Raw genomic sequence first — 14598 nt, forward strand, 5'->3', positions numbered from 1 at the left:
AGCGCGGGGACTTTCTCTATAAAATTGGGCCTCCACTTTGCCTCAGGCTCGCTCACTTTGAGTTTCATCAGGAGTCTACGTTTCTCACGTTGGCATTCAGATCATCCGAATAAAGTCTCTCCTCTTACAACACCCCAGACTGGGGACGGTTGTTGGTATTGGATTGGTGGCAGCAAGCTTTTGTCAACGTAAAAGAGGTACTACAAAATACTACTTTAGCCTGACCAGGCGGTGGCGCAGTGGATAGAGCGTCGGACTGGGATGCAGAGGACCAGGGTTTGAGGCCTGAGCTCGCCAGCTTGAGTGCGGGCTCATCTGGTTTGAGGAAAAGCCCACCAGCTTGAACACAAGGTCGCTGGCTTCAGCAAAGGGGTTACTGGGTCTGCTGAAGGACTGCGGTCAAGGCACATATGAGAAAGCAATCAATGAACAACTAAAGTGTTGCAACGCCCAATGAAAAACTAATAATTGATGCTTCTCATCTCTCTCCGTTCCTGTCTATCCCTCTCTCTGGCTCACTCTGTCTCTGTAAAAAATAAATAGAAAATTTTTAAAAATACTACTTTATTTTTAAACATTAAAAAAAACATTTTAAAATTAAGTAGCTCATGACTACATTTTCATTGTTACAAATAAAATAGGAACAGTGAAATATCCCAGGTCTTTTCTTAAAGCATGGGTCCTTAGATTGGAGTTTGATTTGATCTCGTTGAATAGTGCAGAACGTAACTACCATCTAGTTTTGGAGTTTAGACACTTATGAGAACTCTAAGCGCAGAACCTTTATACATCTTTACATGTCATGTTTCCCCCACCATTTTACACTTGTTTTGGCTCCACCTAATTCAACAGTACTTTTTGTTTTTTTAGATACAGAGCTTTCAACTTTTCCTAAAAGCACTTATCTTTGCATTAAAAAAACATTGGTTTGGGAGGGGAGAGAGTAGTTAGTGAATGCTTTTTGTGTCTGCTTTTCTGTAACTCCCAAACACTTGTAATTAGAAATACTTTCTATACTTTAAAAAATTCACCAGAGCAATATCAATAAATGGCTACCATTACATGGAGTTCTAGTTTGAGAAGGCTTTAGCCTGCACAACCTCATCTGATTTTCATAATAACTCAGTGAGTTAAGTAAAACCATTAATTTTATTATGCCAAAAAATGTAAGAAAACCTACCATTTAAAATTTTTTTTATTGATTGATTTTAGTGAGAGGAAGACAGAAACATTGAGCTGTCCCTGTATGTGCTTTGACTGGAGATTGAACCCACAACCTCTGTGCTTTGGGACGATGCTCTAACTGAACCATCTGGCCAGGGTGCAAATCTACCACATTAATGACACATCAATTTGTAGAAATTATATAATTACATAGCAAGTACAATTAGCATGAATTAGTTTAAGATTAAACACACTAACTATAGAATAGCTGATGGGAAGAGAAAGGCTAGTCCTACATTACTGTGCTCTGTTTAATTGTGTGTCATGGGTGTTGCATTTTTTTACAATCTGAAGGCAAGACCTTCCACCAGCAAAACGATTACCACTGGCTTTATGACTGTGGTCTGGGACCGAATCTGAAATATCTCCCAGGTATGCCTGTAGGCAGGTGCTCCAGAAAGTAGCCTTCTGCTTGAAGGGCTCAGTGGACACTCAGCACAGGTTTTATGCGGAAACGGAGCACTGTGAAATTCAGCAAGATTTTATGTAAATAAAGGTTGGTTGGGAGAGCTCCTGGGATTACATCTCAGTTTCCGTGAGACTGTAGCTAGGGAATGGGTGCCCCGCTGTGCAGCTGCGAGTAAAAAGTGAAAGGCAGCCCTGGCCGGTTGGCTCAGTGGTAGAGCGTCGGCCTAGCGTGCGGAGGACCCGGGTTCGATTCCCGGCCAGGGCACACAGGAGAAGCGCCCATTTGCTTCTCCACCCCTCCGCCGCGCTTTCCTCTCTGTCTCTCTCTTCCCCTCCCGCAGCCAAGGCTCCATTGGAGCAAAGATGGCCCAGGCGCTGGGGATGGCTCTGTGGCCTCTGCCTCAGGCGCTAGAGTGGCTCTGGTCGCAATATGGCGACGCCCAGGATGGGCAGAGCATCGCCCCATGGTGGGCGTGCCGGGTGGATCCCGGTCGGGCGCATGCGGGAGTCTGTCTGACTATCTCTCCCTGTTTCCAGCTTCAGAAAAATGAAAAAAAAAAAAAAAAAAAAGGTAAAAAAAAAAAAAAAAAAAGTGAAAGGCATTTTAAATAGTGGTGAATATTTACCAAATGGCCATTCAAAAGAGCAGTACAGATTTTACATTACTACCAGCAGTGTGAGAGAGTCCACTTTCACTGTCCAGCCTATGCCCTGTTGTCAAACGTCTTAATTTATGTTCTAATCTATTGGAAAAAAAACTGCTCTCTTGTTTTAACTACCTCTCCTTAATGACTCCTGAAGTTGAATATCTTTTTATGTTTATTGGCTATTTCCATTTTGGCCTATGAATTGCTTGTTTTCGTCCTTTGTCTGTTGGGTTGTTCATATATTTTTTAATTTGTAGCAGTTCTTTTTGCATTTTGGATATAAATTTTAAAAAATGTGTTGTAGATATTTTCTCCCGCTAGCACACCTCATTTTACCAAGCTTAGATTTATTGCCCTTCACAGGTGTTACCTTTTTGTTTTGTTTTTTAACAAATGGAAGGTAAGACGGTCCATTTGTAAAAAGATTACAATTCACTTAATTGCAAAACTTGCTTTATTACCGTGGTCTGGAACCGAACCACAATATTTCCACGGTATGTGGGGGGTGGGTGGGGGGTGGTAGAGGAGGCAATGTACCACAAGGATTATGCAAACAGGCACCAGAGGCCAGCTGCCTGGACTGAATGCCAGCTCTGCTCCTTCTTGGTTGGGTGATCTTGGAGAAAATTACTTAACGCCCTGTGCTTCAGCCTCCTCACCTGGAAAATAGGAGTACCCACAGTCCCCACCTCACCTCACAGACTTGTTCTGGCATGCTGTCTGCCCTGGGATTAAAGATTACATGAGTTAATACAAGTAAAGAGCTGGGGACAGTGCCTGGTGAAAGGTTGACACTGATGGAATGTTAACGATTTGCCACCTGGCTTCTCACTTTGGGGTGTCTTTTTCCGTGTAACAATTTCATTTTTGTAGAAAATCCGCCCGTCTTTTAATTTATGTATACCAACTCTTTGGGATATTGGGTTTTATGATTAGGAAGGCCGTGCCCAAGAGGTAACAGTCGTGCACTACGATGACCTGGACAACCACATGGAGGCAAATAGGGGTGAACTAGGGCAGGGACAGAGGGAATCTTGAAAATAATTGGGTTGGTTTACAATAGTGGTATGAACTTTGTACTCGCTAAAGCATTGCTACCCATTAAGGTTGCCATTTAGCCCCGTGTGGTTGTTGACCACTGGACAAGTTACTAGCCCAAACTGAGAATAGACTGTATGTATAAAATAACAAATTTCAAAGATGTAGTATAAAGAGAAAGAATGTGAAATATCTTACTTACAATTTTATATGAATTACATGAAGTGATACTATCATGGATATATTATATTAAATAATAAAATATGTTTTAAAGGCAGCACACTGTGATTGAAACAGGAGTCCCAGCGTGGTTCACCTGCCCCGCCCCTCGAGGCCGGCCCCACCCCTTGGAGCCAGGCTAAACCCCGCGGCTGCAGCCAAGACCCGGAGCTGGATATAACCTCGCGGACTCCGGGAGCCCGCGTTCCGTCCTTCCCTTCCGTACCCTGCGCGCGTGCGCATTCCACCATTCCACTCAGCTTGCGAAGGTTTCCTGGGTCCCTCCTTCTCCGAGCCAGGGAGGGAGCCAAGGACCCCGCGATCCTGGGGAGGCTGGGGTTGGCCCGCCATGCGTTGGGGGCTGTGCCCTCCCCAGCCGGGGCCAGCAGCCCTGGCGGCCGCCCGGAGTCTGTGGGGGCCGCCCCGCGTTCTCCGTGGCCCGGGGTGGCGAGGGACCGCCAGAGGGCTTTTGGAGCGATCAGTCACCGGGGCCAGTAACCAGCCTCAGAACTCGAGTAATGGCAAGTACCGAGATACCGTGCTGCTGCCCCAGACCAGCTTCCCCATGAAACTGCTGGGCCGCCAGCAGCCCGACACGGAGCTGGAGATCCAGCAGGTGCGGCCCGCATGTACGCGCGGAGCGGGGACCCGGGAGGGAGGCCCGACCCCGCCCGACGCAGGGAGGCGGGCTGTCCCGGGAGCCACCCCGGGTGGGGTGGGGGCCGGGCTGCGGGCTCGGAGGGAGGGGTGTGTGTGTGTTGTGACCAGATTGATGGAAACCATCCGTTTCCCACAGGCTTTACTGCCTGGAAACTTAAAAGTGAAGAAATTTAGAGGTTAGTCCCTAAGTGGTAGGCAGGTCCCCGAGCGGAATATGAAAGGGTAACTAGTGGTGCTCAGAGAGCAGCACCTGTTACAGTTAAGTCGCATTTTTAGCTGCAAAGCAGGTCGAATGGGGATACTTTTCCAGTGGCTTGCAGTAAGTAAAGTGAGCATGTATGCATATAAATATTTGGTAACGAAGTCAAGTGGAATTACAACTTGTTTGCAGGAAAAAGTAGGGGTACTTACCTCCTCTGACTCCCTCTCCTAAACTAGGCGTCTGCCTCCCTATTAGACTGAATTTTCTAAGGGCAGAGATTCACATGTTAGTTTCGGTAATTCTAGAAGTTTTTCAAGTCCCTGGCACTTAGTTAAGTAGAAATGCTTAGCTTACATCTGACGGTTGTCAGTTCTAGACTTATCAAGCTGTTTTGGCCATCTATCTATCTATCTAATCTATCTATCTATCTAATCTATCTATCTAATCTATTTATTATTTTTTTGGTATTTTTCTGAAGTTGGAAACGGTGAGGCAGTCAGACAGACTCCCGCATGCGCCCAACCGGGATCCACCCAGCATACCCATCAGGGGGCGATGCTCTGCTCATCCTGGGCGTTGCTCTGTTGCAACCAGAGCCATTCTAGCGCCTGAGGCAGATGGCTATGTCATTTTTAAAAGTGTTTTATCCAGTACCTTCTGGATGCCAGAAAATGGGACAGTTTCAGATGTTCTCTAGTTTCATCTTTGCATTAAATGGGCATTAACATTTTTTTCAAACAAAGAAACGGGCCCATTAGGAAAAGAGACTTGTCCAAGATCACACAAGAGATTGCATTGAGTGTTTTTGCAGATATAGAGAGTAGCAAGTGCTTAGATCAGAAGGTTGCCAGAATTAGATATGAGTGGGTCGAGGGCAGGTGATGGACAGGTCCTTCAGCTGGCAGGACTGAAGAGTGGAGGGTGGGGAGTGCTGAAAGACTTCCAAGAATTTAATGTACAGACTGTACATCCTGTATGCTATTTAAGGAGCTCAGAAGTCTATGCGGGACATTTTCAATAGAAAGGTTTTAAAAGAAGAGTACTCAGTTCTCAGAGGACAGGGGGTTGAGGGGGCTGGGTGAAAAAGGTAAAGGAATTAAGAAGAAAAAACAGACACAGACAACAGTGTGATGATTAGCAGAGAGAAAGGGTGTTGTTGGGGGAGGTAGAAGAGGGTAAAGGGGGATAAATGGAATGGAAGGGGACTCGACTTTTGGTAGTGAACACACAATACAATATAGAGGTGATGTATTATAGAATTATACTACTGAAATCTATAAAATTTTACTAAGCATGTCACCCAGTAAATTCAATAAAAATTGGAAGACGAGTACTCAGATGTGTACTACATTTCAGAAACTCACTGTGTCTGTTTTAGAACTGAATATATTGGAATGAGATAAGAAGTGCTGGCTGTTACTGATGCTAAGATGCAGGAGTGTGTGTTTATATAACGTTCAGACACTATCGCTCTTTTTAAACAGAAATGTGGATTTTCAGAACTTTATTCATGGCAAAGAGAAAGAAAAGTGAAGACAGAATTTTGTCTTCATGATGGACCTCCTTATGCAAATGGTGATCCTCATGTTGGACATGCTTTAAATAAGGTAATTCTAATTAAGTATATAAGATTTGGGGGGGGAACCTGTATTTCAATACTTTACAAAAGAGTATTCTAATACTTTGACAATTATGTCATTGACACATAAAATCAATGTCTTGATAGAAAGCAGCAATGAACCATTTCAGTACTGTGTGACAAATCACTCTTTGCTTTGAGCGTGTTGTTTTGCATTAGTAAACTTCATTTTGTTCTGTAAATCATTGAGCACGAACTGTGTGCCAGGCATTGTTCTAGACCCAGAATATCAGTGAAAAAAATAAAGATAAGTTCTCTGCTTTTGGAGCTTATGCTTAGTCAGGGAAGACATAATCAATAAGATAAATAAAATATGTTAGAGTTGCTATTTGCTTCATCTCTCTAATTCATATGTTGAAACCTAACCCCTAATGGGATGGTATATGGACATGGGGCCTTTGGGAGGTGATTAGGCCATCAATGGGATCAGTGCCCTTAATAAAAGAGACCCCGGAGAGCTCCCTTGTCCCCTTCTGCTGTGTGAGGGTCACAGCAGGAAGAGAGTGGTCAGGGAACCTGGGCACAGGCCTCCCGAGATGCCTGCTCTGCCAGCGCCTTGACCGTGGCCTTTCCTGACTTTGGAACTGAAATCAGTTTCTGTTGTGTAAGCCACCCAGATTATGCCATCATGTTATAGCAGCCCAAACTGGTACCCAATAGTGATAGGTGCAATGGACTGAAATAAAAATAGAGAAGAACAGTGGGGGGCGGGGTCAGGTGAGCAAACTGCAATTTTATGAACTTGGTCTTGGGAAGATGCCTCTCTCACTGAACAGGTGGCGTTTGTGTGAAGTCCTCAAGTAAGGGAGCGAGCTCTAGAGGCTCGTTGGGGTCAGAGTGGCCAAGAGCAAAGACGTGGAGGTCAGAGCTTTCCTTGCGTGGTATTTTTTTTTAGATTATTTTTATTTTTTTTTTATTTTAATGGGGTGACATTGATAAATCAGGGTACATATGTTCAGAGAAAACATCTCTAGGTTATTTTGATATTTGATTATGCTGCATTCCCATCACCCAAAGTCCAATTGTCTTCTGTCACCTTCTAACTGGTTTTCTTTGTGCCCCTCCCCTCCCCCGACCCCCTCCCTCTCCTCCCCCTGACCCCGTAACCCCCACACTCTTGTCCATGTCTCTGAGTCTCATTTTTATATCCCACCTATGTATGGAATCATATAGTTCTTAGTTTTTTCTGATTTACTTATTTCGCTCAGTATGTTATCAAGGTCCATCCATGTTGTTGTGAATGATCAGATGTCATCATTTCTTATGGCTGAGTAGTATTCCATAGTATATATGTACCAAAGCTTTTTAAAACACTCGTCCACTGACGGACACTTGGGCTATTTCCAGATCTTCGCTATTGTGAACAATGCTGCCATAAACATGGGGTGCATTTCTTCTTTTTAAACAGTGCTATGGTGTTCTTGGAGATTATTCCTAAAAGTGGGATAGCTGGGTCAAAAGGCAGTTCGATTTTTAATTTCTTGAGGAATCTCCATACTGTTTTCCACAGTGGCCGCACCAGTCTGCATTCCCACCAGCAGTGCAGGAGGGTTCCCTTTTCTCCACATCCTCCCCAGCACTTATTCTGTGTTGTTTTGTTGATGAGCGCCATTCTGGCTGGTGTGAGGTGATATCTCATTGTGGTTTTAATTTGCATTTCTCTAATGATTAGTGACATTGAGCATTTTTTCATATGCCTATTGGCCATCTGTATGTCCTCTTTGGAGAAGTATCTATTCATTTCTTTTGCCCTTTTTTTTTTTTTTTTTTCTTAAGCTGGAAATGGGGGAGAGACAGTCAGACAGACTCCCTCATGCGCCCGACCAGGATCCACCCGGCACGCCCACCAGGGGCAGATGCTCTGCCCACCAGGGGGCGATGCTCTGCCCCTCCGGGGCGTCGTTCTGCCACGACCAGAGTCACTCTAGCGCCTGGGGCAGAGGCCAAGGAGCCATCCCCAGTGCCCGGGCCATCTTTGCTCCAGTGGAGCCTTGGCTGCTGGAGGGAAAGAGAGAGACAGAGAGGAAGGAGGGGGCGGGGGTGGAGAAGCAAATGGGCGCTTCTCCTATGTGCCTGGCCGGAAATCGAACCCGGGTCCCCCGCACGCCAGGCCGACGCTCTACCACTGAGCCAACCGGCCAGTTTTGCCCCTTTTTTTTTTTTTTTTTTCATTTTTCTGAAGCTGGAAACAGGGAGAGACAGTCAGACAGACTCCCGCATGCGCCCGACCGGGATCCACCCGGCATGCCCACCAGGGGCGACGCTCTGCCCACCAGGGGGCGATGCTCTGCCCATCCTGGGCGTCACCATGTTGCGACCAGAGCCACTCTAGCGCCTGAGGCAGAGGCCACAGAGCCATCCCCAGCGCCCAGGCCATTTTTGCTCCAGTGGAGCCTCGGCTGTGGGAGGGGAAGAGAGAGACAGAGAGTAAAGCGCGGCGGAGGGGTGGAGAAGCAAATGGGCGCTTCTCCTGTGTGCCCTGGCCGGGAATCGAACCCGGGTCCTCCTCACGCTAGGCCGACACTCTATCGCTGAGCCAACTGGCCAGGGCCCAGTTTTGCCCATTTTTTTATTGGGTTGTTTGTCTTCCTGGTATTGAGTTTTACAAGTTATTTATAAATTTTGGTTATTAACCCCTTATCAGACGTGTTGTCAAATATATTCTCCCATTGTGTAGTTTGTCTTTTTATTCTGTTCTTATTATCTTTAGCTGTGCAGAAGCTTTTTAGTTTGATATAGTCCCATTTCTTTATCCTGTCATTTATTTCCCTTACCCGTGGAGATAAATCAGCAAATATATCACTGCGAGAGATGTCAGAGAGCTTACTGCCTATGTTTTCTTCTAAGATGCTTATGGTGTCATGCCTTACATTTAAGTCTTTTATCCATTTTGAGTTTATTTTTGTGAATGGTGTAAGTTGGTGGTCTAGTTTCATTTTTTTGCAGGTTGCTGTCCAGTTTTCCCAACACCATTTGTTGAAGAGGCTGTCTTTACTCCATTGTATTTCCTTACCTCCTTTGTCAAATATCAGTTGTCCATAGAGCTATGGGTTTATTTCTGGGTTCTCTGTTCTGTTCCATTGATCTATGTGCCTGTTCTTATGCCAGTACCAGGCTGTTTTGAGTACAATGGCCTTATAGTATAACTTGATATCCGGAAGTGTGATGTGTGATACCTCTCACTTTATTCTTCCTTTTCAAGATTACTGAGGTTATTCGTGTTCTCTTTTGGTTCCATATTAATTTTTGGAATATGTGTTCTATATCTTTGAAGTAAGTCATTGGTATTTTAATCAGTATTGCATTGAATTTATAAATTGCTTTGGGTAATATAGACATTTTAATGATATTTATTCTTCCTAACCATGAGCACAGTATATGCTTCCACTTGTTTGTATCTTCCCTGATTTCTTTTATCAATGTTTTATAATCTTTCGAGTACAAATCTTTAATCTCCCTGGTTAAATTTATTCCTAGGTACTTTATTTTTTTGGTTGCAATGGTAAAGGGGATTGCTTCCTTAATTTCTCTTTCTGACAGTTCATTGTTAGTGTATAAAAATGCCTCTGATTTCTGAGTATTAATTTTATATCCTGCTACCTTGCTGAATTTATCAGGTCTAGTAGTTTTTTTACTGAGACTTTAGGGTTTTCTATATACAATATATCATCTGCAAATAATGATAGTTTTACTTCTTCTTTTCCAATTTGGATGCCTTTTATTTCTTTTTCTTGTCTGATTGCTGTGGCTAGGACTTCCAGAACTATGTTGAATAAGAGTGGCGAAAGGGGGCACCCCTGCCTTGTTCCTGATCTTAAGAGGATTTGCTTTTAATTTTTGCCCATTGAGTATGATGTTGGCTGTGGGTTGTCATAGATGGCCTTTATCATGTTGAGGTATGTTCCCTGTATTCCCACTTTGCTGAGAGTTTTGATCATGAATGGGTGCTGGATTTTATCAAATGCTTTTTCTGCATCTATTAAAATTATCATGTGGTTTTTCTCCTTCCTTTTGTTTATGTGATGAATCACATTGATTGATTTGCGAATATTGTACCAGCCTTGCCTCCCAAGAATAATCCCACTTGATCATGATGTATGATTTTTTTCATATATTGCTGGATCCGGTTTGCTAATATTTTGTTGAGGATTTTAGCATCTAAATTCATCAGGGATATTGGCCTATAATTTTCTTTCTTTGTGTTATCTTTGCCTGATTTTGGAATCAGAATTATACTTGCCTCATAAAAGGAGCTTGTAAGTCTTCCTTCCTCTTGATTTTTTTGAAATAGCTTGAGAAGGATAGGAGTTAGTTCTTCTTTGAATATTTAGTAGAATTCACTTGTGAAGCCATCAGGCCCAGGACTTCTCTTTTTTTGGGAGTTTTTTGATAACTCTTTCAATCTCATTTGTTGTAATTGGTCTGTTTAGGTTTTCTGATTCTTCCAGATTAATTTTTGGAAGATTATATATTTCAAGGAATTTGTCCATTTCATCTAGGTTGTCTAGTTTTTTGGTGTAGAGTTCTTCATAGTATTGTCTTACAATATTTTGTATTTCTGTTGTGTCAGTTGTTATTTCTCCACTCTCATTTCTAATTTTATTTGAGTCCTCTCTCTTTTTTTCTCGGTGAGTCTGGTTAAAAGTTCGTCGATCTTGTTTACCTTTTCAAAGAACCAGCTCCTGGTTTCATTGATTCTCTGTATTGTTTTTTTAGCCTCTATGTCATTTATTTCTGCTCTGATCTTTATTATTTCCTTCCTTCTACTGGCTCTGGGCTTTACTTGATGTTCTTTTTCTAGTTCTTTTAGATGCAGGGTCAAGTTGTTTCTTTGAGCTTTTTCTAGCTTCTTGAGGTATGCCTGTAATGCTATGTATGAACTTCTCTCTCGGGACTGCTTTTGCTGTGTCCCGTATATTTTGAGTTGATGTATGCTCGTTATCATTCGTTTCTAGGAATTTTTTTATTTCTTCTTTGATCTCATTGTGAACCCATTCATTATTTAATAACATGCTATTTAGTTTCCAAGTGTTTGAGTATTTTTCAGTTTTTCTGTTGTGGTTGATTTCTATTTTCATGCCATTGTGATCAGAGAGAGTGCTCGATATGATTTCAATCTTCTTAAATTTGTTGAGACTGCTTTTGTGCCTTAACATGTGGTCTATCCTAGAGAATGTACCATGAGCACTTGAAAAGAATGTATATTCTGCTGCTTTAGGGTGAAAGGTTCTGAAGATATCAATTTTTTTTTTTTCCCCCATATTTTTCTGAAGCTGGAAATGGGAAGAGACAGTCAGACAGACTCCCGCATGCGCCCGACCGGGATCCACCTGGCACGCTCACCAGGGGGCAATGCTCTGCCCCTCCGGGGCGTCGCTCTGTCGCGACCAGAGCCACTCTAACGCCCGGGGCAGAGGCCAAGGAGCCATCCCCAGCGCCCGGGCCATCTTTGCTCCAATGGAGCCTCGCTGCGGGAGGGGAAGAGAGAGACAGAGAGGAAGGAGAGGGGGAGGGGTGGAGAAGCAGATGGGCGCTTCTCCTGTGTGCCCTGGCCGAGAATCGAACCCGGGACCCCTGTATGCCAGCCGATGCTCTACCACTGAGCCAACCGGCCAGGGCCGAAGATATCTATTAAATCAAGTTGATCTACTGTGTTCTTTAAGTCTGCTGTTTCTTTGTTAATTTTCTTTCTTGAGGATCTATCTAGTGATGTTAGTGGGGTATTGAAATCCCCTACTATTATAGTATTGCTGTTGATCTCGCCCTTTAAATCCATCAAAGTCTGCTTTATATATTAATATTTAGGTGTTCCTATATTAGGTGTGAAGATATTTATAATAGTTATATGTTCCTGTTGGATTGCTCCCTTTATCATTATGTAGTGGCCTTCTTTATCTCTTACTATATTCTTTGTTTTAAAGTCCATTTTGTCTGATATAAGTATTGCTACCCCAGCTTTTTTTTCATTTCCATTTGCGTGAAATGTTTTTTTCCATCCTTTTATCTTCAGTCTGTGTGCATCTTTTGTTTTAAGGTTTGTCTCTTGTAGACAGCATATGTATGGGTCCTGTTTTCTTATCCACGCAGCTACCCTATGTCTTTTGATCGGATCATTTAATCCATTTACATTTAAGGTTATTATTGATATGTAATTGTTTATTGCCATTTTATTCTTGAAAACTGTATTCCTCTTTTGCTATATATTTTTTCTCCTTTGATCTGTTTAAAACAGGCCCCTTAGCATTTCTTGCAGCATTGGTTTGGTTGTAGTGAATTCCTTGAGTTCTTTTTTGTCTGTAAAGCTTTTTATTTCTCCTTCAATTTTAAACGATAGCCTTGCTGGATAAAGTAGTCTTGGTTGTAGGCTCTTGTTCTGCATTACTTTGAATATTTTCTTGCCATTCCCTTCTGGCCTCAAGTGTTTCTGTTGAGAAGTCGGAAGTCATCCTTATGGGGGCTCCTTTGTAGGTGATAGTCTTTTTTTCTCTAGCAGCTTTTAATATTTTATCACTTAGCTTTGGTATTTTAATTATGATGTGTCTTGGTGTAGATTTCTTTGGGTTTCTCTTTAATGGAGTTCTCTGTGCTTCTTGAATTTGTGAGATGTTTTTCTGCCTTGAGGGAATTTTTCAGCTATGATATGTTTGAACAAAGTCTCTATCTCTTGTTCTTTCTCTTCTTCTTCAGAAACCCCTATGATGAGGATGTTATTTCTCTTTATGTTGTCACAGAGCTCTCTTAAAGTTTCCTCAGATTTATTGAGTCTCTTTACTTTTTTCTGCTCTGCTTCTGTGCCTTTATTTATCTTGTCCTCTAACTCGCTGATTCGATTCTCAGCTGCATCCATCCTGCTTTTAATTCCTTCCATTGTGTTCTTCATTTCTGATATTGTATTTGTCATTTCTGACTGATTCTTTTTTATTATTTCAGTGTCCTGTTTTATATTTGCTATCTCTTTATTTAGGTGTTCATAATGACCGTCTATTGTTCTAATATCTTTGAGCATCCTAACAATCGTTATTTTAAACTCTGCATCTGGCAATTTGGTTATATCTGACTCATTCAGGTTTTTCTCTGGGGATTTCTCTTGATTCATTTGTGTTGCATTTTTCTGCCTGCTCATTTTGTGTGTGTAAAAGAAGGTTTTGGCCACTGGAGTCCACTGGGTGTGGCCTCTGTGTTCCCTAGGTGTGGTCTGTCTGCAGGCCTGCCACCCGCTCTGCTGTTGCTGCCTAGGGAGTTCAGGTATGAGTGCTGCCAGTGCCTGCCGAGTGGGGCTGTTGCTGTGGTTTCCGCTTCTCCTTCTGGGGAGTGCCTGTGATCACATGCTTGGGTGTACAAGCCTCCGTGGCCTTGACCATTGCCCTGCCCCCGCAGGTGGTGTTATGCTTAGCCCTGAGGGCAGGGGTGAGCACCTTTGCTCAGCTGCAGATCTTCGCCTGATTCCTGGCGGAGGAGCCTGCTCGTGGGACAGCTGCAAGCCTTGGCTCCACAGGTCAGGTGGGACTGCATGCCCACGCTCAGTGGCGGGACTCTGCCTGTTCTGGGCTTTTGGCTCCACCCCTGCGGGAGGAGCCAGCTCTCAAGTCACGCCACAAGCATCAGTTCTGTGGGCGGGGCAAGGCTGTGCTCCTGCACCCTTGCTCAAGGGCTGGTCTCCACCTCTTCCGGGGTTCCCGTCCTTCTCCCGCAGGCTGGATTGCAGGTGGCTCATAGCTGGGCTTGACCACTTTCCCACGTCTCCTCCTCCCCAGCCGGGCAAGACTGAACTCACACCTGGGCCTCAGCGGTGGCCAGCCGGGCTTCTGTTCTTGCCGACAGAATCGCGCTTCCACCTGCGGCCACCTGCCCTCCGGCAAGCCCACAGCCGTGTTGTTGGGGGCGCTGCAGCTCAGACCCTAATACTCACTACTGTAGTCCTGAAAGCTCCCTCCTTCTAAGCGACTCTGCTCTGAGTGCTGTGGGAGAGCTTGTTTGGCTGGTGTCCTGCTTCCCTTTGCTGGTATTGCTGTTTCCACGGGAAATACTCACTTCAGATTTGGGGAGTGACTCGTCCCAGAGGTTAGGGTGGCTGTCTCTCAAAATGTTTCTCCCTGTGCCTCCTAGATTATACTCTCTTCCTGCTACTCCAGTCCTCTCCTCTCTCTCCGTCCCCTGGAGCTCCGGGTGAGTGGTTGTGAGAGAGGTTTTCTGCGCGGTCCCTTTAAAAAGAATCCTGAGTCTGAGAAATCAGTCTCTTTCTCACAAACAGTATCCTGTCTTGTTTCTAGCTAAATACTGTCCATATGCCTCTTCTAGGCTCTGGGGCTGCAGGCTGGGGCTTTGTTCCTGGGACTTAGGACCCTCCTCTCTCTGTAAACTCACTTCCCACCGGGCGAGTCTCTCCTGGCTGCCGTTCGCTCCGGGGAGCTGGGCAGCCCTCTCTGCGTTTCCGCTTTTCCTACCAGTCTCAGTGTGGCTTCTTCAGTGTTCCTTGGTTGAAGTGTCCTCTTAGTTTAGTCCAAAGTTGGTTTTTCCAGATGATGGTTCTTAAAATTAGTTTGTAATCCAGTTTGGTTCTG

The 14598-nt window shown here is 44.1% G+C and overlaps 1 protein-coding gene across 1 annotated transcript in view; it reads left to right on the forward strand.

Annotated features, from left to right (window-relative positions):
- The first annotated feature begins 3754 nt into the window (after positions 1-3754).
- Positions 3755-14598, forward strand: part of IARS2 (isoleucyl-tRNA synthetase 2, mitochondrial) — a 43083-nt gene continuing 32239 nt past the window's right edge. Inside the window, exons 1-2 of the mRNA XM_066380367.1 lie at positions 3755-4152; positions 5883-6005. Of these exons, the coding sequence (XP_066236464.1) occupies positions 3886-4152; positions 5883-6005 (390 nt within the window). The 5' untranslated portion in view covers positions 3755-3885. The remainder of the gene's footprint in view (positions 4153-5882; positions 6006-14598) is intronic.

Source organism: Saccopteryx leptura, chromosome 1, assembly GCF_036850995.1.
Source record: "Saccopteryx leptura isolate mSacLep1 chromosome 1, mSacLep1_pri_phased_curated, whole genome shotgun sequence".
Taxonomy (NCBI): domain Eukaryota; kingdom Metazoa; phylum Chordata; class Mammalia; order Chiroptera; family Emballonuridae; genus Saccopteryx; species Saccopteryx leptura.